General features: G+C 41.0%; 3 protein-coding genes across 3 annotated transcripts in view; 2 read left to right on the forward strand and 1 right to left on the reverse strand.

The window, feature by feature from the left end:
- Nucleotides 1-208: 208 nt before the first annotated feature.
- On the reverse strand, nt 209-1498 carry LOC109951369 (ribosyldihydronicotinamide dehydrogenase [quinone]-like). The gene is given in 6 exon segments (XM_020585840.1): nt 209-558; nt 560-676; nt 744-857; nt 933-1063; nt 1150-1314; nt 1400-1498. Coding segments are annotated over 6 exon segments (831 nt in total). The 5' UTR covers nt 1404-1498; the 3' UTR covers nt 209-258.
- Nucleotides 1499-7534: 6036 nt separating this feature from the next.
- LOC109951376 (helix-loop-helix protein 2-like) lies at nt 7535-9500 on the forward strand. The gene is made up of 2 exons (XM_020585847.1): nt 7535-7843; nt 9027-9500. The coding sequence occupies exons 1-2, from the start codon at nt 7795-7797 to the stop codon at nt 9410-9412; spliced, it is 435 nt and encodes a 144-aa protein (XP_020441503.1). The 5' UTR covers nt 7535-7794; the 3' UTR covers nt 9413-9500.
- A 3727-nt stretch (nt 9501-13227) lies between these two features.
- The window catches only part of LOC109951362 (vang-like protein 1), an 18378-nt gene continuing 8109 nt past the window's right edge, over nt 13228-23496 (forward strand). Inside the window, exons 1-4 of the mRNA XM_020585829.1 lie at nt 13228-13261; nt 17420-17669; nt 18832-19003; nt 23384-23496. Coding sequence (XP_020441485.1) covers nt 17599-17669; nt 18832-19003; nt 23384-23496 — 356 coding nt within the window. The 5' untranslated portion in view covers nt 13228-13261; nt 17420-17598. The remainder of the gene's footprint in view (nt 13262-17419; nt 17670-18831; nt 19004-23383) is intronic.

Below are 23496 nucleotides of genomic sequence, written 5' to 3' on the forward strand. Positions count from 1 at the left end.
TTGCTTTGGGCTTTCCCATACAAAGAAAACTTGAAGTGCAGATTTGAGACCAATAAAGCCATTAGTCTCAAAGTGGCGTGACTTTCTGAAAATTTAGAAGGCCAGGGTTTCTTCCAAACGCTGACTGAAACCAATGTTTGTAGTCCTGATTTCATTACCAGCAAGAAGTTTTAACCAAGTCAGTATGTTCCAAATAACAGTCAGAATATTGCTGTCAAGATGCATTTTATTATCACAACACTGATTAAGGCACCATATTCAGACGCCAGCTTTCATCTGGTTGTTGGGTGGCAGTGGTTTTCCCAAGTGGGTCCCAACTGTCAGGCCAAACTCCTGGGTGGCATGTTTCTCGTAGACTTCAGGCTTCAGCTGGAAACCCTTCTCCCCATCAAAGCAGTCCAAGGGGGTAAAGGAGAGTGGCTCCTCTCCCAGGAGGCCCTGAAGCCTGGTACGCCAGGCTTCCAGCATGGTGCTGCGGGCCTCATCAGCAACATAAGCTGGAGCCCAGAAGATGTGAGGAGCTAGAACCTTAAAGCCACAGTAGTTCAGGACACGACATTTATTTATAAAATACCTGCAGTGGCCACAGTGTGACATTCATGTCTCCATTGATGCCATCTGCACTGAACATGGACTCACAAGACCCAGTGGTGAAGGACAACATGGCTCTCTTGTCCTGGGCAGAGAGAAGTTCCTTTCACAAAAAGGGAACAAAACACCCAATACTTTATTATGATCCTTACCTTGAAGATCCCCTGGCTGTATCTCCTCTCCTGAGTATGGGCAAAGCCTTTTGTAAGCACTCGATCCAGCCAGCCCTTCATGATGGCAGGCACAGTGAACCAGTACATGGGGAACTTAAAAAGGTTTTAACATTAGTCTCAATGGGGAAGACTCTGAGCATAAACACATTACTGCCACTCAGGTGTTACCTGAAAGATGATCAAGTCTGCCTCTGTGACTTTACGTTGCTCTTCTGTGATATCAGGAGACAGTCTTCCTTCCTCCCATGCCAGATTAGTCTCCTCCAAGTAGCAGAAGTTCTCAGCATTTTTAACTTCACCTGTAGAGAGAGTAAGCGTTACCTGTATGGAATAGCAGTCAACAGCAACACTTTATTCAGTCAGTGGCTGTGGGATGTTTAGATACCCAGGATATCCTCAGCAGTAGCAGTTGCTTTAAACTTCATGGTGTACAGGTCAGATACTTCCACTGTGCAGTCCTGAGCAGTTAGAGCTTCCACAGCAGCATCTTTGACTGCAGCATTGAATGAGCCAGAGCTCTGATGGGCATACACGATCAAGACTTTCTTTGCTACCGATCCAAGAATTAGAGATAAAAGCAATTTAAAAAATGCCAGAGCCAACTTAAAACAAAACCAAAAAAAAAAAGTACTCACCCATCCTAAAGCAGACAGTCAGCTGTAAAGGACAACTACACCAGCACAATAACAGAAAATGCAGCTCACTTTAGAACAACCCTCAACATGATGCATTTATACACCAAGTCTGTGGCTCATTTGCACTCTCACAGGTGCTGTCAATCAGCAGTCAGGGCCATCAGTCAATCAGCTGCTGTGGTGGAAGCACTTTTTTAACAGGACTGGAATTTATGTGCCACTAAAAGCCAAGAGTGTGTAGGTTTAATCAGCTGCAGATTTAAACACAGGGTGTATTTACAATAGTGTTCCTGCACATGTGTCCTCTACTCCAAGACTGCTTGTCTTTTCCTTTTTAGTCTACCCAGAAAAGGGCAGAATCCAGTATTTATTTTTGTTTTATCATGCCTCTGTTTTTGTGTCTTTTTATACGAGTGGACTTTTGAGGTCATGTCTGTCTGTGTGGAAGATGCTTAAAAATTGTGTGCCACTCCCGATGTCTTCAAACCACATGAAGCAGATCTGACTGAGTCATCATGTCACTCCGTTGTTACCAGTCTCCAGCTCAGTTTTCCGTTGCATTACTTTCATGTAAAGAAACAGTTGCATAGGGCCAAACCCACTCACAAAAACAAAACAAAACAGTTAGTAAATGGGCATCAAAGGCAGGCGCGAGCTGGCACACATATGGAACCAAAACCAGTTCTGAGTATCATCTATGCAGCCACAGTAAGGAAGGAAGGAAGTGTGGTGAGACAGGGGGTTAATGAGCAACTGCTACACATTAGCACATACTGTAGGTGCACATGCACGCTGGGATGCTATGCCTGAAACATATGGATGTGCTTTGTCAGCTTTCTTCTCGGTCCCCCCCTCCCATTTCTCTCACTTACTGAGATTGATTTGAGTTGTAGGTATTTGTCAAACCGCCATATGGATTGTTCATATTTAAAGCTATGAGACATTCTGGTGCTCTTTTCATTGCTGTGGCCATCACCACACTAGTAGGTTGGTGTTCATTGCTCTTCATATTGAGCCTCGGGCTGCAGTCCCTCTGCTGTGACAAGAAGGGATTGAGTGTTATGCTGTGAGCTATACTTTCATGGTTTGTGAAATATTGAACCCCATGGCTCAAGGCTGTTTTGTTGCAACATTGTATGCAATGCTCACAAGTATGTTTCACAACTCCTTCTAACATTTCAGCTATTTGGTGTGTGCTCTACAAGGTCATCAGGCTGGGCCACATGTTTCATTCTGGCACATGAGGACCTCCTTTAATTATAACCATGTCCACGCAAATTACAGAGTGCATGGGGTATATAAAGGTACATACACAAAATACAGATGTTTTCAGCAAGTTTGACTTTCTCACTAAGTATGACAGTGCTGAATAATGATGTTAAAATGTAGCCTATAGTGCCATCATGTGGCAAATGTAAGAAAATTACTGTTTGGTCATTTGTATATATGGCCACACTTTAAATGCAATGCTTATACATACTTACATTAGTAGAAGTTGCAATAATTTCCAGATGCTACAAAAGTAAAATATATTATTTATTGTGAATGTGTTAAGTCATTTCACAATGACTATCTGAGTTAAGTAAGCTTATTTGCTGAGCATTTGTTTATTTTTGCTGCTGCAGGGTGTACGGCTACAAAAGACTTACTGACAAATTATTAAGATGTTAAAGAAATACAAACAGGCTTGATATCAGATTTGTTTTTCTTTGATAAAATATTATCCACATCAGAAGTTTCCTTTGGTGATGTCCTGTAAAATATGTGGTATAATATCTGTGGAGAGGAACTGTGGCAGAAATCTTTGGATGAGATTTAGAAGAAGAAGAAGCTTTACTTTATTGTAACATTGTGACACGTACAATGAAACTTTGCTTGGAGCCGAGGGGCCCCAGGCCGCTGCGCCCATACACGCCGCCATCACAGGCAACTTGGGGGGTTCAGAGTCTTGCCCAAGGACACTTCAACATGTGGACTGCAGGCACGAACCTTCAAAGTTCCAGTTGGGAGATGTCTGCTCTAGACATTTAACATAAGCAGAATCATCAAGTTCAGTGCTGTGTTTGATTTAAATAATGCTAGAAAAATCCAAAACCACAATGTGGTGGAATGGGAGTACATTTTTTGCATTTGTGCCAAAAAATCTCATCGTCCATTAACCCATGCACTTCCAACTATGCTGGAAAGTACAATACTTCCTCATTTTTAACACTAGATGGCAGCAAGAGACTGATTTGATGCAGTTTATGGCCTAATCACAGTTTGATAGTATCTGCCAGGGCACTGGGAGGTTAAGACCAAAGTGAATAACAGCCATCCAGATGGTAAGTCATGAATTGTGGCTATATATTTGGCAGAACAGAATCACTGCAATAAATGCAAACTGCAACCTTTAACAGATTAATGTCTCTGATCTAATCACTGGAATGACCATAAGTGAGCAGAGCTGAGATTTACTATACGCCTTGATACTTTTGCCACACTTTCAGTATGGCTTTTTGGCACGGACACAAAATGAAAGTCATTCAAGTCATGGCAGATGGAGAAAGTTTAGGCCTTGAAAAGGCCTCTTTCAAAAGCTTAAATATCTTTGCTGAGTTCCTCTTCTGTTTCAATTACAACAGTGATGAAATGCACAATAATTTTTTAGGAAAGGAACAAAAATATACATGACAAGAAGTATTTTTAATGACATATAGCTACATTGAAATGGAATTACTAGAAATAACACTGTACTGCCTGTATGTACTAGTCTCCTCTAGCAGCTCGTGCCAGTAAATGGTAAACCTTTGGTACCACCTGCAACATTTTTGGATTCTTCTTATGTAAATTTGCTAGTACAATTTTAACATTTGCTGTGTCACAGTAGGCATGGCAGCCTGATTTCAAGGTGGATCCATTTCTGTAAATTTTCACACAGTATTATGGGCTGAAAATGTTACCAAGTCTAAAAACATTCCCACTGAGACAGACCTGAGTTACTCTAATCATTTGAATTGGTCACGGCTAAAATAAAAAGCTATCTAAATCATCTACATACAAGGAAGCTGCAACTTTTATTACTTTGTGTATTCCATCCTGTCATTTTTCTTTTTTTGGTCTGTCAGTGTACACATTATTTTAAATGTTCACTCCCACTGCAGTTTTTGCAGTTTGTTGAGGGCCGTTTAGCTCTTTTCTCTACTGTTTTCTTCTCTTCTGTCCTCACTGGGATAACAGGTCACTTGTTATGTGTTTGTCAGCTGAGTAAAGGCTTTGTGAGCCAAAGTGCCTGAAAGCAAAGCATCAAAGCAACCTCCACTGAACTGTAACTAACAATGACTAACACTGAATTACATTATCAATAGAGTGAAAAACAGACAAACCTCATGCATGTTTATTTAATGTTTCAACACAGACATGTGATAAGAGTCACTGTTTCCAGAATAAGTGCATGTCTCCCTCTGTCACATTAACATTTTACCGCTCTCCATTGTCCATAAACTTCCTGTGAGGAGTTAGAAACAGGTGTCCTCTGTAATGTCTGCGTTACTGAAATGGCTGAACAGAAGTCCTATTTAAGTAGTTAGAATCAGCATCAAGTTGCTGCTTTAAAGTTTCAAGGACTCACTTAGAACATCGCACAGGCGTTCCCCAGTGTCACTCTCAGGTGTGCTTTTCCTTAAGCATCTCTGTACCAATTAAATCTAGTTAAGGATTTGTTTACTTTCTCATTGTTTTCCTCTGGGTTGTTCTTTCAGTTATTTAAGGATTTTATGCACCGGCCTAACAGCAAAACTCATCCAAGTGCTGAAAACTGTATAAAAACTTGTTAGACGGGCTTGATTGTTTGTTTTGTAGTAAGTAAACAGAAGGCGAGGGGGACAGCTCCACTTCATTAAATCAGTGCATTGCTCATCTGTTTACTTGGTAACAGTTTTGTCTATGGGCCTGTGTTTCCTAAATGGCTTCCCACTAATTTCTTTCAAAGTTTTGAGAAAAGAAATGAGTGCATTTCATTTTGAAACCATCTTCTCAGTGGAAATACAGCCACAATGAGTTCATAAACTTAAGTTGATCAACCAAAAATTAATAGCTTTTAATAACCAATTAATCATTTAAGTTCTATAGCAAGCAAAAAATTTAAATACTGCTTGGTTCCAGCTTCTCAAATGTGACAATTTGCTGCTTTCTGGGTTTAACATTATTTTTAATTCACTAGCTTTTGGTTTTTGGACCTTTAATTAGACAAAACAAGCCAATGGAAAATACTTAGGGTCTCACAATTCTTGATGTGCATTTGTCCTTAATTTCTTTTCATTTTAAACACTAAATGGTTGATTGTTAATGAAAATAACCACCAGATCAAGTAACAATGACAATAGTTGTTGCAGCCCCGATATAGTCGATCAATTCTTTATTTTTAATCTCGACAAGTGTCTAGCTGTCTCACCTGTCTTCCCCCTTCCTTCTCACTACTGTAACCATGGCAACTGAACCGATCGATTAGATCTGATTCCAAATCAGCAGAAACAAATTACAACAGCAGATGGTAACCAGACACAAAGCATGACTGAGGGAGGGGGTGGGCAAAAATAGGAATCAGATTAAAATTTAACAACTTCAGCTCCTTTGTACTTACAATGTGTGATTTCATAGAGACACGTGAGGGTTAAACAAATGGTAAACTGACTTAAAGTGATGGAAAGTGTGAGAAAGTATGGAGGAACCAAAAAACACTGCACTCGCAGTAATATCCTGTATGTAAACAAACAAACATCTCACCATTAAAATACATCAAACTATTCCTTCATATAAAATTTGAACCTGCTGTTGATTGAATTGTTTTACTGTGGATGAAATCAAAATGCCCATGTACTTGCATCAACAGACGAGGAGGAGGAGATGGAAATGTGAGGTTTGTGGCTTTGGCTTTTAAACAGATGGTGTCCAGATTGAGACGGACGAGCAGCTAGAACAGGAAAACTGCTGTAGAAAAGAGGGAGAAGAGGACAACGGAGAGACAAGGTGGAGTGAAGCCAAGGGCACAGGGCTTGAAAATCCACCTGAGTAATGGTCACAGAGGATTCTCCTGAAATCAAGTGGTTGTTATGTGAGTTCTGTGTTGGGGAGGGTCCACATTTGTGCATGCTGTTAAGACACAGAGCTTTTTGTATTATTTAACTATACACCACAGAGCCAAACTTTTCTCAGTGGGTCCTCTTTGGGGATTGTGTGTATTTTTAAATAGGGGTGAGTCAGTGTTACAGTTTACATTCCCAATACCTCAAATACTCCCAATACCCATTCAAACCAATGAAACAGCTACATTAAGTCACAGTAGGCTGAAAAAACTGTCCTGCTCTTGATCCTCGACCACACCATCAAGAGTGGAGCCTAGAAATATAATTTTTTTTCTGAAATTAAATCTTTTCTTCCTGTGATTTGCAGCATATCTAGGTCACTTCCCAATATACGAGACAGAAATGGTCACATCTTGGTTTGAAGAGAGTGATAATAATGTTAGTCAGATGTCAGGTCCTTCTCAATAACACATGAACTCAAGTGGGCATTTATGGAGCCATTTCTGACGACATCCTAGGAAACATTTTCCAGCCCAGGCACAGAGAAGGAGGCTAAATGGGAGGAGGAAGTGATTTACTCCATGGTGACATTTCTCTCTTAGAGATGAGCAGATCAACAACACCCACAACCTACACCTACTATATGTGACCATAAACAGCAGGCTACTAAAACACAAACTACACAAAATCAGGCTTTATAATTGTCACCAGCTCCAGCTCCTGCACATATAACCCAATCTTCCACTAAAACTCAGGCCACAATGGGCTGCTTCTCTTTTGTTTTAATGGATAGACAACAGCAGGTGTTAGTTTCTGGAGGAGACAGTGTTTATTTTGTAGATAAGACTAAGACATTTTTCTTTTCTTTTATGTCTTTATATTAAGACTCAGGTAGCCTACTGACGACAACTGGAGAATTATCTGTTTATCGACAACGAGGCTGCTGTTAATAAGTTTGTTGGGTTCCAACGTTTGGAATGAAACGTCTACAGAGACAAATCTGAGTGGTAAAGCTCCGCACGCAAGTAGGTCTACTGTGAATAGGAGTGAAAGGAGGGAGAGCTTTAAACACTCCCTCGTCACTTCGCTCCAGCTGGTGTCTTATTTTGCGCACAGCCAGGCGCAGAGCAACAAAGCGACTTGCAGAAGCGAAGCGCACTAGGCGCGCTAGGGCTGGGGGGAGGACGAGCGGGACTGCAGGAGCATGTCTGCTTCACCCGAAGTCAAACCTAATCTCAATCCCCCTGTTTCCAACGGAATGGGAGCCAAAGCAGCACGGAGGCTGGTGGAGAGAGAGCCTTACCTGTCCTAGCTGTTAACTGATGCAGCTTTATGATGCGACATTATGAACCATTTGGATCTGGTTCTTTGAATATGCAAGGTAAGTTAAAGTTGAATGTTGTTTCTGTGCCAGGATAAACAGAAATCATCCTGCTGTGCGGTTTTAAGGTTTGTTACAAAACTTTACGATCAGTTGATTTAAAAAAAAAGACAACTGTTCAAAAGTAAAAAGATTTAAACACAACTAGGATAGCTAATGAAAAAGCTGTGAGCCTTCTCGTTCGGAGTTCACTTGATAAATAATAACTTCAACGTAAATAAATATATATTGTGAGTCCATAAAGTGGTATAACCTTTCCTTAAAACAAGTATGAAAATACCAAAAGCGAATCACAGTTTCATCCCGTACACTAACGATTTCACAAGGCAGAATATGATGTTTTCTTCTCTGATGCTTCTTCACTTCTTCTCATACAACAAAACTAGATTTAAAAAAATTCGGTACGTCACAAAGTTATTTGACATGTCACAGACAGTATGTTTCAGGACCACGGACAGCGCAGGTGTTGTGTCCTGATCTGTTCCCTCGTCGAGATGTTTCCTCCGACCTGAACCCTGCTCTTGTCCTCAGAGGGGCGCTACTGCAAACTGTTTGAACGGGGAAACACGGCCTGACGGGGGAATGGGGGCTGGATAGCAACCGACAGGCACCGCCACAGGGAGGCAGCACCAATAACCTAGTCAAGAGTCAAGTCACAACGAAAGCAGCTCTCAGCTTAAAAGACGCACTATTTACATAAATAACACACAAATTGTGCACGTCAATATAAAATATGAACAGATAAAAATGAAAATGTATGGGGCCTAATCAGGTCAACAGCATATTAGCAGCAGAAGAATATAGTCACCTCATATTTGGCCTTCGGTCACATGGTTTTATCTAAAATCTGACTACTGAAGGAGCTACAACCGGAAAGGTAATGAACAATAAAATAATCCTAAAATAATATCAGCTCTGAAAGGTAGGCCTACTGCAAATAAGATTAGCTAGAACTTAAAAAGAGTCAATTCTTGTATTTTGAAACCACATTAATGCATTTTAATGTAGAGTAGCCTACATAGGTTTACATGTATGAAATGTAGTCTACTGTATACATTTAAATAGATGAATAAATATTGTGTGTATAGCTTCTGATTTCTAACAATTGGTCATAAATTTGAACCGGTATCATTTCCAAACATCAGTGGATTTATTTCTGCTCACTTATCCCGTTTTTCTTTAGGACATTTGCAGTGTGAGGTCAGGAGCATGATGCTCAGTCCTGACCAGCCCGAGCTGCCCTGGGGCCAAACCGACACGGAGGCTCTCCTCGACACTTGGAAAGCGCAGTGCGAGGCGGAGCCGGTGGATGGAGATGGGAAGGCGCGCCCCGTGCGTGTGACCGCCCTCAGCAGGGAGGAGAAGAGGCGGAGAAGGCGCGCGACAGCTAAGTATCGATCCGCGCACGCCACCAGGGAGCGAATCCGCGTAGTGGCCTTCAACGTGGCCTTTGCTGAGCTGAGAAAACTGCTCCCAACGCTCCCTCCAGACAAGAAGTTGTCCAAGATTGAGATCCTACGACTCGCGATTCGTTACATCTCCTACCTCAACCACGTGCTGGATGTTTAGGCTGTAACACGGTGAACAGTTGGAGATTTCACTGAGACATGATGAGCAGCTGGGTTATTTCAGGAAGCAACGCTAAAATATATATCAATACCACAAGCTCTACACACTACAGACACACTGTCCTGTGGGAACATCATATTGACTTTTTATCATGGGAAACAGCTGCAGGATGCTGTCATCAAAATGTTTGGAACGAATGGAAATATTTCTGGGAGCTTCTATGATCATTTTTGACAAAGGTTGACCCCCTATGTTTTGTAATTAGTCTGATTATTATTATTATTTTTTTTTTTTGTGACTTTGATTCCCATTTGTACCCGTTTGTAAAAATATTTATTTCAATTACACAAAAAAATAGTGGACTGGTCTTTTGTGTACTTTCACTGGGATTCAGCTGCAGCTAAAACTGGATTTGAAATCTATATGTTGAAGATAAAATATAACAGCTAACTTGTGCAGTGTCTTAAAAAGGCAAAACCTGATTGGGAATACATTTAGCATATTTGACATTTTTATGTAGTTATTTTTTACTTCAGGTGAAGTAGCTATACCACACATGCTGTTCCTCTGGGATGTGGCTGAGGGCTTGGTATTGGATGAGGCAGGTGTTTCTCCAGACAAACCACAGCAACCATATGGTGGCCATCCGTCTGCTTTCTCTCTGGGGACACATGCGCACATGCACATCCATACAAATGACAGTAATGTAAGAGTATACAAGAAGCAACCAAAAAAAACAAACATCCAGAACCTTTCATATAATGTCCTTGCAAGTGTACTGGTGTGTGAAGTGCACAGTTGTTTTTACAACACTCAGCATGTTTTGTTATCTGACTGATGGTGAAAGTCCCCCCCACCCCACCTTTTTTTAATAACATTTGTAGGAATTTTGTTTTTAACTGGCAGAATGAAAGAACAGAGAACTTACCGTCACAATTAAAGTTCTGGTTCAGTGTTTTTGGATCGAGGCCAAAATGTGTTGGGTAAAATGTGGGTGAATAACTTTGGTAAGTTTAGCCCATATCTATATCAGAATGTAAAAACAGCCTCACAACAGTTTGTCCTAGAACCTGCTGTTCAAGGTTTCTTAAATTATTGAACATTTAAGGTTTTGCTCCAGTGTCTGGCTTATTGCCCTGACTATTCACATCGCCAACAGAAGTCTTTTACTCTATATCCCATTAGATCAGCCACCGGACGTGAACTCCTGCTTATCCCTTTGCGTTTTCTCTCCATTAGTCAGAGGCTGTCTGCATTGCCTCTCTCATCCTTTTATATGAGTCTCTGCAGTATAATGTGGCCCGAGGGGCTTTGGGTATTGTTCATGTCTATTCCGGCAGCAAGAGTGACAGCCTTTTGTCTACACACTACACACTGGTCTACACACGGGATACAAAGGACTAGAGGGGGAAATGGGAAGGCTAACACCAGATTTTAAGATGAATGGAGCAGGGAAATTAAAGCTCATACACAGATGATTCTGAATAGTTTTAGCCAGTATTGGTCCAAAGGTCTGCATAGAGCCATCACACACCACAGTGTCTGGGAATTAGACTTGATTTTAGACTTAAATTTACTCTCATGTGGGGCCAGCTTTAGTGCTGTGCCTTAAATGTTATGCCATGCTTCTTTCATACATATTCTTCATTTTGGTAAAGACTTAGCATTCACAAGGAGTAACACTGCCCTCTGATGGAGTGCTACTTGATTTCACCTCAGATGCGCATAACGCTATGCCAGGTTATGGTTAAAGAATCATTAGTGCTCTTCAGTTCATATTAAAGGATATAGTTTCATGTTCCTCATGTGTCTTGAGTCACTGGAAATGCTGCTTTATTTACATTTAGTTGCTGTTCTGGTGCTTTCAGCCACTTCATAAGAGCGTTATCAGAGTTTGCTGAAGTGTCACTGTGTTGTCGGTGTTCACACGTAGAAAGCGCTCAGATAGAACAACTACTGTACTCCTAAATGGACCTTGAGGTGAAACCGGTTTGTCAGTTGCTGCTGAAGTCAAGACTGAACTTTAAAACTCAGTATTGCTATATGGTGAACACATTATTGTTGTTGTTGTTTGTGTTGTTGCTCTTGATGCAGACAGCTAATAAAATGTGGTAAACATTTATGGAGTGTTTCCTTCTTTGCTTGTAGCTTGTTACTATTATCGCTGCCACATTTCTTGGCGTTTTTCCTTTATTTCTTGGATGAATGTAAAAGTGACTCTTTTCATAACAGCAAAACATGGTGTTTAAACTTTGTCTCTGTGCTCTGTCTGAAGATGCTTGAATTTGTTTGGAAGCTGATTGAGGCTCTTTATCCAACATCTGAACAACCCTTCATTGCAATCTGTCATCCATTTTTCTGTTTCGTCCACATCCAGGGAGATTAGCTACAGCGCCGTGGGCTGTAAACGTCTTGACAATGTTGTGCACAGTGGACACAGGAACAGCCAGATGTCTAGAGATGGACTTGGAGCCTTGAGACTGTCCAGGCGTTTCCACTATTGTAGTTCTCAGATCCTCAGACAAATTTTGCTTTTCTTTCTTTTCTCCGTGCTCAGTGTGGTCCACATGACACAAAGGTTGAGCCAACTTTTCTCCATTTTAACTGGCTGGAGGTGTGGTTTCTATATAGCCAGTACCTGTTAACTGCTCCAGGTGAGTTTCATTACAAATTAAAGGAGCAGCACATGCTGGAAATACAACTATTTCTGATGATTTTGAAAAGGTGTCAATAATTCTGTCTAGTCCAATTTTGGAGTTCTGTGTGGAATGTATGATATTTGGGGGGTTTTCTGCTTTTTAGTGTTGTTCCAATGCAAACAAAATAAATAAACATGAGAATAGCAAAGCCCAAGACCCCATTTGGGACTGCGCGGTATAGAAGATGAGAATACCAAAGAATATGTGTTTGCAACCACTTTCTGTGAGGAGTGGTGCCTTATCTGGCAGAAATGCAGGGGTGCCAATATTTTTTGCCATGACTGGACAGTATGTCAGCTCCATGTCTCCAACCTCCGGCCCATTTTCTGTCCCTTTCCTTTTCTATTATTATGCTGGTAGGTGTGGTCCTATTGTAGGAAATAATAAGATTTTGACATAAGGACCCTCTTTTGAAGACAGGACCTCATGATCACATATTTAAGCAGGACCCACCTTTGGGTCCTTATTGGTGAACTTCAGGCCCTTGGGGTGAGAGAGAAAATATGTTTTACAAAGGACTTAAACACACATTTAGTCCTTCTTCATCACAACTGATAATCTTTGAATAAAATTTAATAAAATTTTTATTTCAAATGTTTAAATGCTGGGCACAAGATAACTACTGAAAAGTCCATTCCCACTGTAGGTTTCAGGTTTATATGCCTCACTTGTTTAAACTGTTCCACTGGCTTCCAAACTGATCAACCATCAAACCATCAAAACCCAAGTTAGAAACGTTCCTCCTTCAGCAGATGAATGTGAAAGCAGGCTTCTGGTATCAAACTCCACACATGCATACCTTTTCGTATAGTGAAGGCCAAACATGGTATTGGAGTAACAATAAGTAAAACAACACTGTCTGTTTAAATGTCTGAGATAACGCGCCTGTTACAGCGTTTCCAAAACAACCAAAACACGACCTCTAGTGGGCTCCAGCTGAAAATAATCACTTTAGCGCTCTTGAGGGTTTTGTACCTCCTTGCTGCCTCCCTCTCCCCTCTCTGGTCCTGCTAACAACAATGGCCAGGTTTGTATGAGGGAGCAACCTCTCAGTGCAGACGCGCCTCACAGCAGCAGCGGCACCAGCAGCGCGGCGGCAAGACACTCGCACCGACACTTAAATGAATAGGACATACATCTGAGGAAAAAGGTTGGTTTAATGGATTAATAATCGCGATGCTGTGATCATTACACCGGGTATCTTTGCCAAAAGCCTGAGACACAACCCCATGTAGGAATTACTGATGAAGTTCAATGCTGTCGTCATGGGGAAAATGGTTTCCTTCAAATCAGACCTTTACCTGTGGGTTAAGCTTTTATAGTTTTTTATTAAAATATTGCTCCAGCACATATTACATGTAAAAAAAATGCATGCCCAACCAAAAGAACACACGCTTTATTTTAGGAGATAGTAAGCTCAGCGTACTGTGGTTAATGGGGTTCAGGATGAGATTGAAACGATGTCTACTGGAACCGCAGCTGTATGATAGAAAAGCACCACCTCACTAGGCTTTAAAATGAAGGGCTTTTCGAATATACGTATCACTATCATCAGCTGTCTGGAGAGCGCGCTGTGCACAGCTGGATGACTGAAGCCAAATTCACGTGTCTCCTCTGTCTTCCACGGTATCTCAGTCATGATTTTGCAGAGAAACTGTAGCACCTACAGCCATATATTATTTACCTGTAGTGCTGATAGGTCCTGTGTGGAGAGGGACACTGAGGTTTGGAACCCCCTTAAACAGATGAGTCATCCCCTGGAAGCTCTTTTTGCCATGAATGATCAAAAGAATGCTGTAATCTCAATGCTTCTGCTGTTGTTCCCTTTTAAAGGATGTTTTCTGGCCGCAGGGCAGTGTGTCAGACGTGTAACGAGAAGTGGAGCTACCTTTCGCCGCCTTTAGGCTACAGAGGAGTATTAGGATCCTGCAAAGTTTATGTAGCACACTATAACGCGCATTGCACAGTAGTGCGTATTTACCGACATTAAAGCACGGCTGTTAAAGTAGGAATGTAACTGAGATAGCTCTTCCACCGCGTTCCCACCCCGCACTATCTCTCTCCCTCTCCCTGTACTTTAGTTTAGTTCAACATGAGCAGATCAGATGGGACTAAGTTTGCATTCCAGAGAACTGTGTCAGGTCTTAGCTTTCTCCTTTTACTTTGTGTTGAGTGTGAGTGTGTGTGTGTGCCAAACACTGTATCGCCTTTTGTTAGAGGTTTTACCGAGCTTAGTGGACTGTGTTACTCATGTGTGCCCCCTTTTTAAAGATTGTGTTTTGTTACAGTAAGATAATATACAGCTGAAACAACTGGCCAGCTGACTGATTAGTCAATCAACAGAAAATTAACTGATAATAGGTTAACTGTTTATGGCAGTATGACAGTTCATTGGTTCTCACATATGAATGTCTTCTTTAGTGTTCTCTGATAATAAAATATTGTGAGCATTTGAACAGCTGCTTGAACAAAACAAGCTATCTGAAGACAGCCTCTTGGGCTCTGGAAAACTGTGATGCCCACTGTGTTGCTTTTTCTCTCTTTTTACTATCAAAACCAAATAATTAAACAGATAATTGAGAATTTTAGTAGTTTAATTGATCAGGAATATTACATGTAGCCCTAAAGTACAATTTACTGTATATTTTATGCGTAGATGGGAGATTTATTTTGATTTTGAACTGTGAAACACCTGTGAAAGGAACTAGCCCAGCAGACTCCCAGCTGCTGCATCTGGCACATTATGGCATAATGCCATGAGAGCAGGGAGCACAGAAAGGAAGGAAGACACCAGGGTTAATGGGTGTGAGGGAGGGCTCAGATGCTATGGTGCTATCAGGCAGATCTGTGCCATTTAGGAAGCCAACACTGCATCACACTTTAATGGAATCTGAAGTTCCACACCTCTTTGGAGACCAAATAGTTTTAGAGACAAGGACGATTAAATCCCACATTCTCAGTTTTGTTATTAATTGATGAGTTGGATCAACAAGGAAAAATGTTGCAAAGAACCTGACCTATCAGATGTTTCAGCTCTCCCCATGGATACCCACAAATAGTGCAGTCTGTTTATACTTTTTCTTTGGGATAAAACAAAAAAATGAATTAACACCCCATTAGACTGTATCTCTGAGCCAGATCATGTGAAATTACAGTAGCTCCCCCTGCATAACAGCCTGAATCTACTAAACACACTAATGAGTGTTTGTTTTGCATTAGTGTCACTTTCTGCCCTCCTGAAGCTCTTCTTGGTGCAGCCAGCCAGAACAGTCTACTCTGATGCAACTATGCTTCACTAGAGATTATGTTTTCTACACCAACAGAGTATTGCTGAGTTTTTATTTTTAGGATAGATCAGGCTAAACAGGCAGTCACACATCTCTGATTCATATTGTTATCCTCACGTGCTTTATTGATAGTTATCTGTTGGTTTGTAACTGATAGTTTTTTTTACCTTGTGGCTGCAATTTTCCACATGGCCTGGTTTACTATGTGTCTTCATGCTTGTGTCAGGGATGAGTGGCTTCCCAAAGGAATCATCTTGGCCCACATACCACTGCCACGTGTTCAGAGATCAGCACTCAGGGGGTTAATGGCTTTTGTTCGAACCACAGGCTCATTCATTTAGTGATACGGGTGCCGTGCATGAGGAGAAGCCATTGTTTGCTCTTTGTACCCCCACACCCCCCACTCTGTTCCTCACACAGATAAATGTATCACAAATTTACTCTCAGCAGGGGTGATTGATTAGTGCTGCAGGATGGGGCCTCCTGCCTCCAGTGTTGCCAAGGCAACAGTGGACGCTCCAGATGTGGGTTAGAGAGATGCCACTAAAACTGTGGTTTAAAATTTGATGCTGCGATATCTGCTTTGATACGATGAGTTGAACATTCAAGTGCATTATTTATTGAAATTCGGTGTATACAGCTCTGTTTTGTTCAACATTGTGTTCCTCTGCATATGATAGCACAAACGACTGCACCAGAGAAGAACAATGCCAGATTTACTCTCAGAGAAATTGTGCGTTTAGTCACCACAGTGTTGTTTTACATCTGGATGACAGGTTACTATACAGATCTGTAAGACAATACGAATTCTAGAATGTTCCTGACATACTTTAAGGAATTTTAGAGGTAGTGGCAATGTTTTTACAAAATGTATATACATTGCATGACCAGCCTTAATGGGAAATTTGTTTCTCAAATGTACCAGACACATTGCCCATGATGGGTAACACAAGGAAAGAAAAAAACATTCAACCACATCTGTATCATTTTAATCTTCTAACCATCATTTTCAGAGCACAATCTCCATGTTGCTGTGTGGATTCACACTCATTCTAATATGTTGAATGAGCTGTTTTAGTGTTTATATGCACCACTGGCTATAGAGATAACAACTAGCCTGTAAATGATGGGAAGGAGAAGAGCCCTAGTTAGTAAAATAAGACTGGGATGGGGATGGTGATGGGCAGGTGGTTGTCAGGACAGCAGCTGGGAGGCAGACAGGGTGTAGATTGAAGCCTAAATGAATGGTCATGCATGGTGAAGCACTCTATCCTTCGGTATCACATGGGATACATTAAGGCCCAGGAAATGAGTCTGGCAGATTCAGTTCAACCTCATAATGACACAGAGAGGTACCACACATTAATGCAAATCTATATTTTGTTGAATGTTTTATGTGGTGAACTGAGCTGTAGCTATTATTAAGGACACTGAGATCATTTCCTTGTTTATTTCATTTATTGTATTTTGTCTGACTTTTATCTGACAATTATCAATCTGAATTAGTGTGTTTCCCAGTATTATCTACATTTAACAATTAAAAACTTACAGATATATTGTAAGTGTAAATGTTTAGTCCACTGTTTTTAAGCTCAGTATTTTCAACTTTATCTAGTAATAAATAAATGAAGGCTGCAACATTTACTGTATCCTCAGAGTTTTGTACTGTATTCCCTCCAGTGTAGATAAATAATCAAAGAGCATTTTAAACTTTATGCTGCAAAAATTATACAGCATATCCAAGCAAACAATTTGGTTCAATTCAAAGAACTTCATTTATCCCTAGTGGGCAGTTAAAGAGTATATGCAGCAGAGCACACAAACAAACACACATATCCCAGTAGAACCAGTTGAGAAAAACACCATTAATAGATTTTTTTTAATAGTATATGAAGTAAACGCCCTATTAATAGAGTGTATATGCATCTTCTTGTAGCCTGGCTATAGTATATCTTACATGTTATACCCTGTAGCTTGGAAGCAAACATCTCTCTCATACCCTCTATCTATCCGTCTCTCAGGTCAATGTGGCTACTAAAGCTGCTCTCTGGGGTAGTTGTCAGTTGCCGTGGATTCCTGAGGTCTGTCACTATAGCAACCCATCCCTGCTCCTGATCACTGCTGCCAACATACCCTTTCTGCCACACGACGAGTCTCTCTTCATCCTACTGGCCAATCACCGGCTCTGAACTGTGCTGGAATGGACACCGAGTCGACCCACTCGGGCTACTCCTACCACTCCAGCCGCTCCGGGCGTTCAAACCGACATGGGTGTGTTTCCTGTCTGTCTGCCTTTCTGTCCAACTGCCTGCTTCTCTACTGTATGTGTATCTGTCGCTCCCTTCCTGTGACATGAATTTGTTTTTGCTAGATCGCATGCTGCACCTCTCACCCTGGCCCTTGGAATGCTTTTGGTGCACGTTGAGTTTGTTGTGTTTGTCTTCAGTTTGAGCGGGCCACATGTTGGTTGAAGCCAAATAGATGAGATGGGAGACTAAGAGAGAGACAGAGCGGGAGCAAGCAGGACATTGAAACAGACAGAACCTGTGGATTAGGACCATCACAGCTGAGTGGCTCTAACCTGTTTCAGTGACTCGCTCTGTCTATTTTGAAAATAAAAGAATCATTTCATTCCTGGCCTTTTCTCAATGCTGAAATTATCTGATAGAATATTAACTTCCATGTTATTCCATCTGTTTGTTTTTTGTTTTTGGATGGGCTATCTTTAACAGTTGTTTTCATTATTGATCTGTTCATTATTTTCTCAATCTTTTGATAAATAGTTTGGCCTATAAAACTGCCAATCACAAGGTCATGATTCTAAGGTGATGACTTTAAATGTATTGATTTGACAAGCAGTCCAAAAAATGTACTCTTATGTCAGACATTTTCACTTTTTAGAAGCTAAATACAGAAGGTTTGATGGCAGTTTGGCTTCAGACAAGATGTAAATAAGATTTTAATCCTGTGCACAAGTACAGTATAGATTTAAAACGATTAATGCACTTTTTGATAACATTGAATTTTATGGCCAGAGTTTTTGATTATTGATTAATTGCTTCAGTCATTTATTAAACAGAAATACTTGTTAATATTTGCTTGGTCCAGCTTTTCAAAGTGAGAAATTTTCTGATTTTATTTGAAGTACAGTATGAGTAAAATATGTTGGAGTCGATGGTCACGTTGATTTTGTATGTCAAATGTACAAATAACTGTCAGGTCAAAAAATTTGGCTGTGCTGAAGAAAATTGTACCAAACATGTTTTCATGTAGTATATATTATATATTGTCTTATTTTCAACATTTTAGAGACAAAAGAAAAAATCAATCAAGAAAATAATCTACACATCAATCAATACTGAATGTAAGTCTACATACATTTCAGACCTATACCGTCCTTTATGTTCATTATGTATGTTAATGTGTTTTCCAGGGATCGAAGCCATGAGCGGCACAAGCCCAGCAGCAGTAAAGACAGCAGTCGCTCTGAGAGGTCCGTTGTCATAAACCCCCCTGACACGCCATCCCAGGACTCCCCTGTTCACAATGGAGAGCCACTGCCTGGAGAACCCACATCAGCAGCAGATCATGGAGATGATGCCCAGGTATTGACACTGAAGACAGTTAAATGTTGATTGGAGTAACAAAACTAAACAATACAAAAATGAGATGTGTGAACGGAATGCGGGCTGTATCCTGAGACACAGTCCCCGCAGGAATCTCATTCATCAGAAGGCCCGGTTATCCAGCTATTAACTCTGCACCATGACCTTATAAAATTGCCCTCACACAGCTGGCTGACCATTGAACACAGTGCCCGAGACATAATAACAATGATGAGAATAGGTCAGAGGATTAGCATCCCTCTTGTCGGCCTGGGAGGATTTGTACAGGCAATGCTGCCTTACAGTGTGTGGATGTGGATGTGTGATTCTGGGTATAACTGTCAGGCCTGATGGCTTTGAAAGCAGAGCAAATTTGTGCCAGTCATCTCATGAAGTTAATTCTGCTGAGCTCCACAAGCAAAATAGGATTCAAGTAGACATGTGGCAGCAGACTGCTGTCATAATGAAGCTCAGAGTGGATATTCAACTCTACAGGGATTAAAGACACAGTCAGATACTGTGATCTCTGGTAAAAGAAACTGATTGGCATTTATACACCTATTTTCTTTTTATACCACTCTTGTATCTGTATGTTAAATATGCAGCTACAACCAGCAGCTGGTTGGCTTAGTTAGACACCTCCAGAGCTCACAGATTATTTGTTTAATCAAAATCTTTTCCAGATTATTTCTGAGTAACAACTAGTGGCTATCTTGAATCTCATCACTCTGATGTTTCCAGTCTAATCTAAGATCATAAGATCATAAGATCATTTGTCTGTGTTGGTTTGTACATAAAAGAAAGAGAAGGGGAAAGTGTATGTGTGATTAGATATTTTCTTCAAACAGACTTTCTAACAGTTTTTGAGAGGTCTGACCCATTTTGCCGCCTCCGCTCCGCATCTCCTCCTGGCTGGGAAGCCACATTCCACGCTGTCTTGTCAGCTTGTAACTCACATCTATTGTCAGGAGTGTAAGATAATCTTCCTTTGTATTGCATAAACCCTGCAGACAAATGTGTCCAACTGGCACATCGGCACTACCGTCACCGCCACCACCGTCACCGCCACCACCGTCACCGCCACCACCATCACCAAAGTTCGCTCCAGCCGGTGCTTTTTTGGAACAGCATTGTTCGCAGAGGGACCTTCTCACAGCCTGAGATTAGCCTTAGCATCCAACCAAACAGCACTGTGAGGAAAGCTGATATGAATAATCCTTCATGTTTACACGCATGCCTATGGCATAAGGATACAGTCTGGGAGCACAGCTTCTGTGTGTGTTGTGTGTGTGTGTGTGTGTGTGTGTGTGTGTGTGTGTGTGTGTGTGTGTGTGTGTGTGTGTGTGGGTGTGTTGAGTCATGGAGAGAGCGCCAAATCTGTCACTGAGACTGCCCATGCTATTTTGTGAGACTTAGGCACTGTGACTTTATGCCAGAAGGCAGCAGCTTCAGTTTCCTCACAGTGATAGCACCAGCAACAACAGAGCATTTGTTGAGAAGCACCAAACTATTGTTTTAACATTTCACACTTTGCTTCTTTGCCCTGAATCAATCAGCACACACCTACTCACAACTACCACACCAACAGCTTGGGATTTGATGGAAAATTAATCACGCCAATAGAAGGAATGGAGTAAACTGAAGGGAAACTGCTTTTCAGGCTCATAGGTCCTATAGGTTAGACCTGAGGTGCTGAGCTGCTTTGTAGCTGGCAGAATGTTTGCTGTGGGCCTGACTGCCAAGTAAGCAGCCATCATGCCAATCTCACTCTCTCCTGTAACCCTTCTCTGTTATATCCTCTCTGTTACTTGGTCTTTCTCCACACTGAGTAGAGTAGCATTAATCTTCAGGATTATTCCACTGATACCTGATGTCTGGTTTTAATAGTGTGGTCGCTCAGTCAGGGATACACACTTTCTGTCACTGAATGAGACTTTACCATGAAAGCTTGTCTGTCTGCATTGTTTACTGCCTGTTTATACTGCTTATTTTGTATTGTTTGCACAGTTTGTTGCTTTCTAATACTGCTTATTTTGTTATATTACACAGCCTTATGCTGGTTTACTGTTTATTTGCCCCTTGCATGGGGATATGTACATACACACTATGAGCCGATATACCAGAGTCAAACTTCTCATGTGTCTGACACACCTGGCCAATAAAGCAGATTCTGATTCTGATAAACACTCTGGCAGACAGACTGTTAGGGAGAATGAAACGTTCAGATGCAGCGTACCGAACAGAGACCGATGTACACTAGTGTTTCTAGGTTGTTTTTGTAAAGATCTGCAATTGTGCTACAGTAAGCAATATGAAAGTAGCTTGTACTCATCTTCCTCCATATCTTTAAACAACAAAACGGTGCCTGATAGCCAAGATTTCTGACAAGGGGTATCTGAGCTGGTTCAACCTGTAATGTGTCCCTTCTTGCTCTCTGTGAGCATAAAGTGTTTTAAAGGAATAATTCAACATTTTGGGGGGAATAGCCAGAGTACTTGCTTTCTTGCTGAGATCCAAATGTGAAGATTTCTCAATATGAAGCTACAACCAGCAGATGGGTAGCTTAGCTTTGTTTAACTGCCAGACAACCAACAGAGACTCCAGGGAGTCACTGCACCAAGCCAAGAAAAAAAAAACACCCGTAAAAACACAAACTGTCATTTCTACACTTCATTTTTTTGCACAGATAAACAGGAGGTATAATTTGTTAAACAGTGAGACTTAGGAGTGCCAAACTGTTTTCCCCTGTTCTCCAGTCTTGCAAAGCTAAGCTAACAGGCTGCTAACTCCTGCTTATGTCTATCATGCAGACATACTTCTGGTATCAAGATTCTTATCTAAATCCCATCAAAAATAATATAAAAAAAAGAGAATTTCCCAAACTGAACTGCTCATTCATTTCTGTTGTCAGAAAACAGAACAAGCATACGATACCAATCTGATCATGGCTCATAACAGCTACCTGTTAAGTAGACAAGCAATGATTCAGCTGCACTGAGATGTCAGTCCAGTTCTAACTTGTGATTGCAAAGTCATCTAATGGATTGTGACAGGCTGAATTGACATTTAAAAAGAGATGACATCAAGGTAATGTAAATTTGTCTTATTAATTTTACCGCTCAGAGACTGACTGGGTTTCACTTTATCCCAAAAACAAAGCTGATAGTGAGAACAATCCACTGGCCTCACACATCAGCTGACAGATGTATGATGCCTTCCCCCTACTGCTCTCTTACACCTTAACCGCCACCATCCTCTCGCTTTTCTTCTCACGCTCATTCACCTTCTGGCTCTGGTTAGCATCCATTCCTCTAACATGGCTCAGTTAATTGGCTGTGAACAGTAACAGAGAACAAAATTAATATTTATGTTGGGTTTTCCTGATTGGAAATATGCAAATGAAAAGTTGATTTCATATTTTACAATCCACAAATAGCGGCAGGATTAATCTGCAAAAGTTCATATTAACTTCTCAGCAGCGTGAAATCACACAGTTTACACACACTCTAGACAGGTGAGAACTAATGTGACCCTCTTCCCTCCATCTTATTTACTCACAGGCTGTGCACACATGTGTGAAGTCATTAAGGCTCGTCTGTTCGGCCTGTCATTTTTCTATCCCTCATTCCTCTCGCTACATCTGCTGCTCCTGTGATTGGTTGTCGTTGGAGATATATACAATGCAGTGACACTCTGGGAGACAACAAATGGCTAATTACATGAATTAATAATGAGAGATACACAAAGAATAATTGCCTCTTTAGAACAGACCTGTCATTAATTTATTCTCTCTATGTGTCTTTGGATGCTTAAAATGACCTGCTGTCAAGGAAAAAATATGTGACTCTAATTTGTAATGATGGACATGGAAAGCTTGAGCTTTTTGTGTGTCAGCTTGTGTGTATGTGCCTTCACTCAGTGTGTGCAGCTTCCTTCCAAAGCGAATGGTACTGCACATACCATCCTGTCATCCTATATTACTTTAAAGGGATTTTGAAGGCTTGTTATAATGAGGAAAACCTCCAAGAAAATAAAACATGATAGATTCTCTGTGTACAAAACCTGTGGTGGTTTCTTGTGCAAAGGAAGAAATAAAATTGAAACACTATTGTCTTTGTGATTCAGGTTTAAATGTATTGGTTGATCTGCAGGTTTTTCATAACATTTTCAATGCTTAGTCAGTTTTGCTCTCTACTGCAGTACAGCAGAAGTGGACAGACAGACAAAGCTCACAACTTTGACAAAAAACCATCACTTCATACAGCTTTAAAAAATTTGTATCATTTGTTTGTTTGTTTTAGTTAAATACCAATATAAACAGCACAGGCTATCCAAATGAGCATTCATGGCTCTAACACGCCTTTCCATTTCCCCTCTCAGGATGATAACTGGGGAGAAACAACCACCGCGGTGACAGGCACCTCAGAGCTGAGTGTTTCCCAGGAGGAAGTGGTTGGCCTTGGGAAGGAAATACAGGACCGGACCCAAGGCTT

Source organism: Monopterus albus, unplaced genomic scaffold (assembly GCF_001952655.1).
Source record: "Monopterus albus unplaced genomic scaffold, M_albus_1.0 scaffold380.1, whole genome shotgun sequence".
In the NCBI taxonomy this organism is placed as follows: Eukaryota; Metazoa; Chordata; class Actinopteri; order Synbranchiformes; family Synbranchidae; genus Monopterus; species Monopterus albus.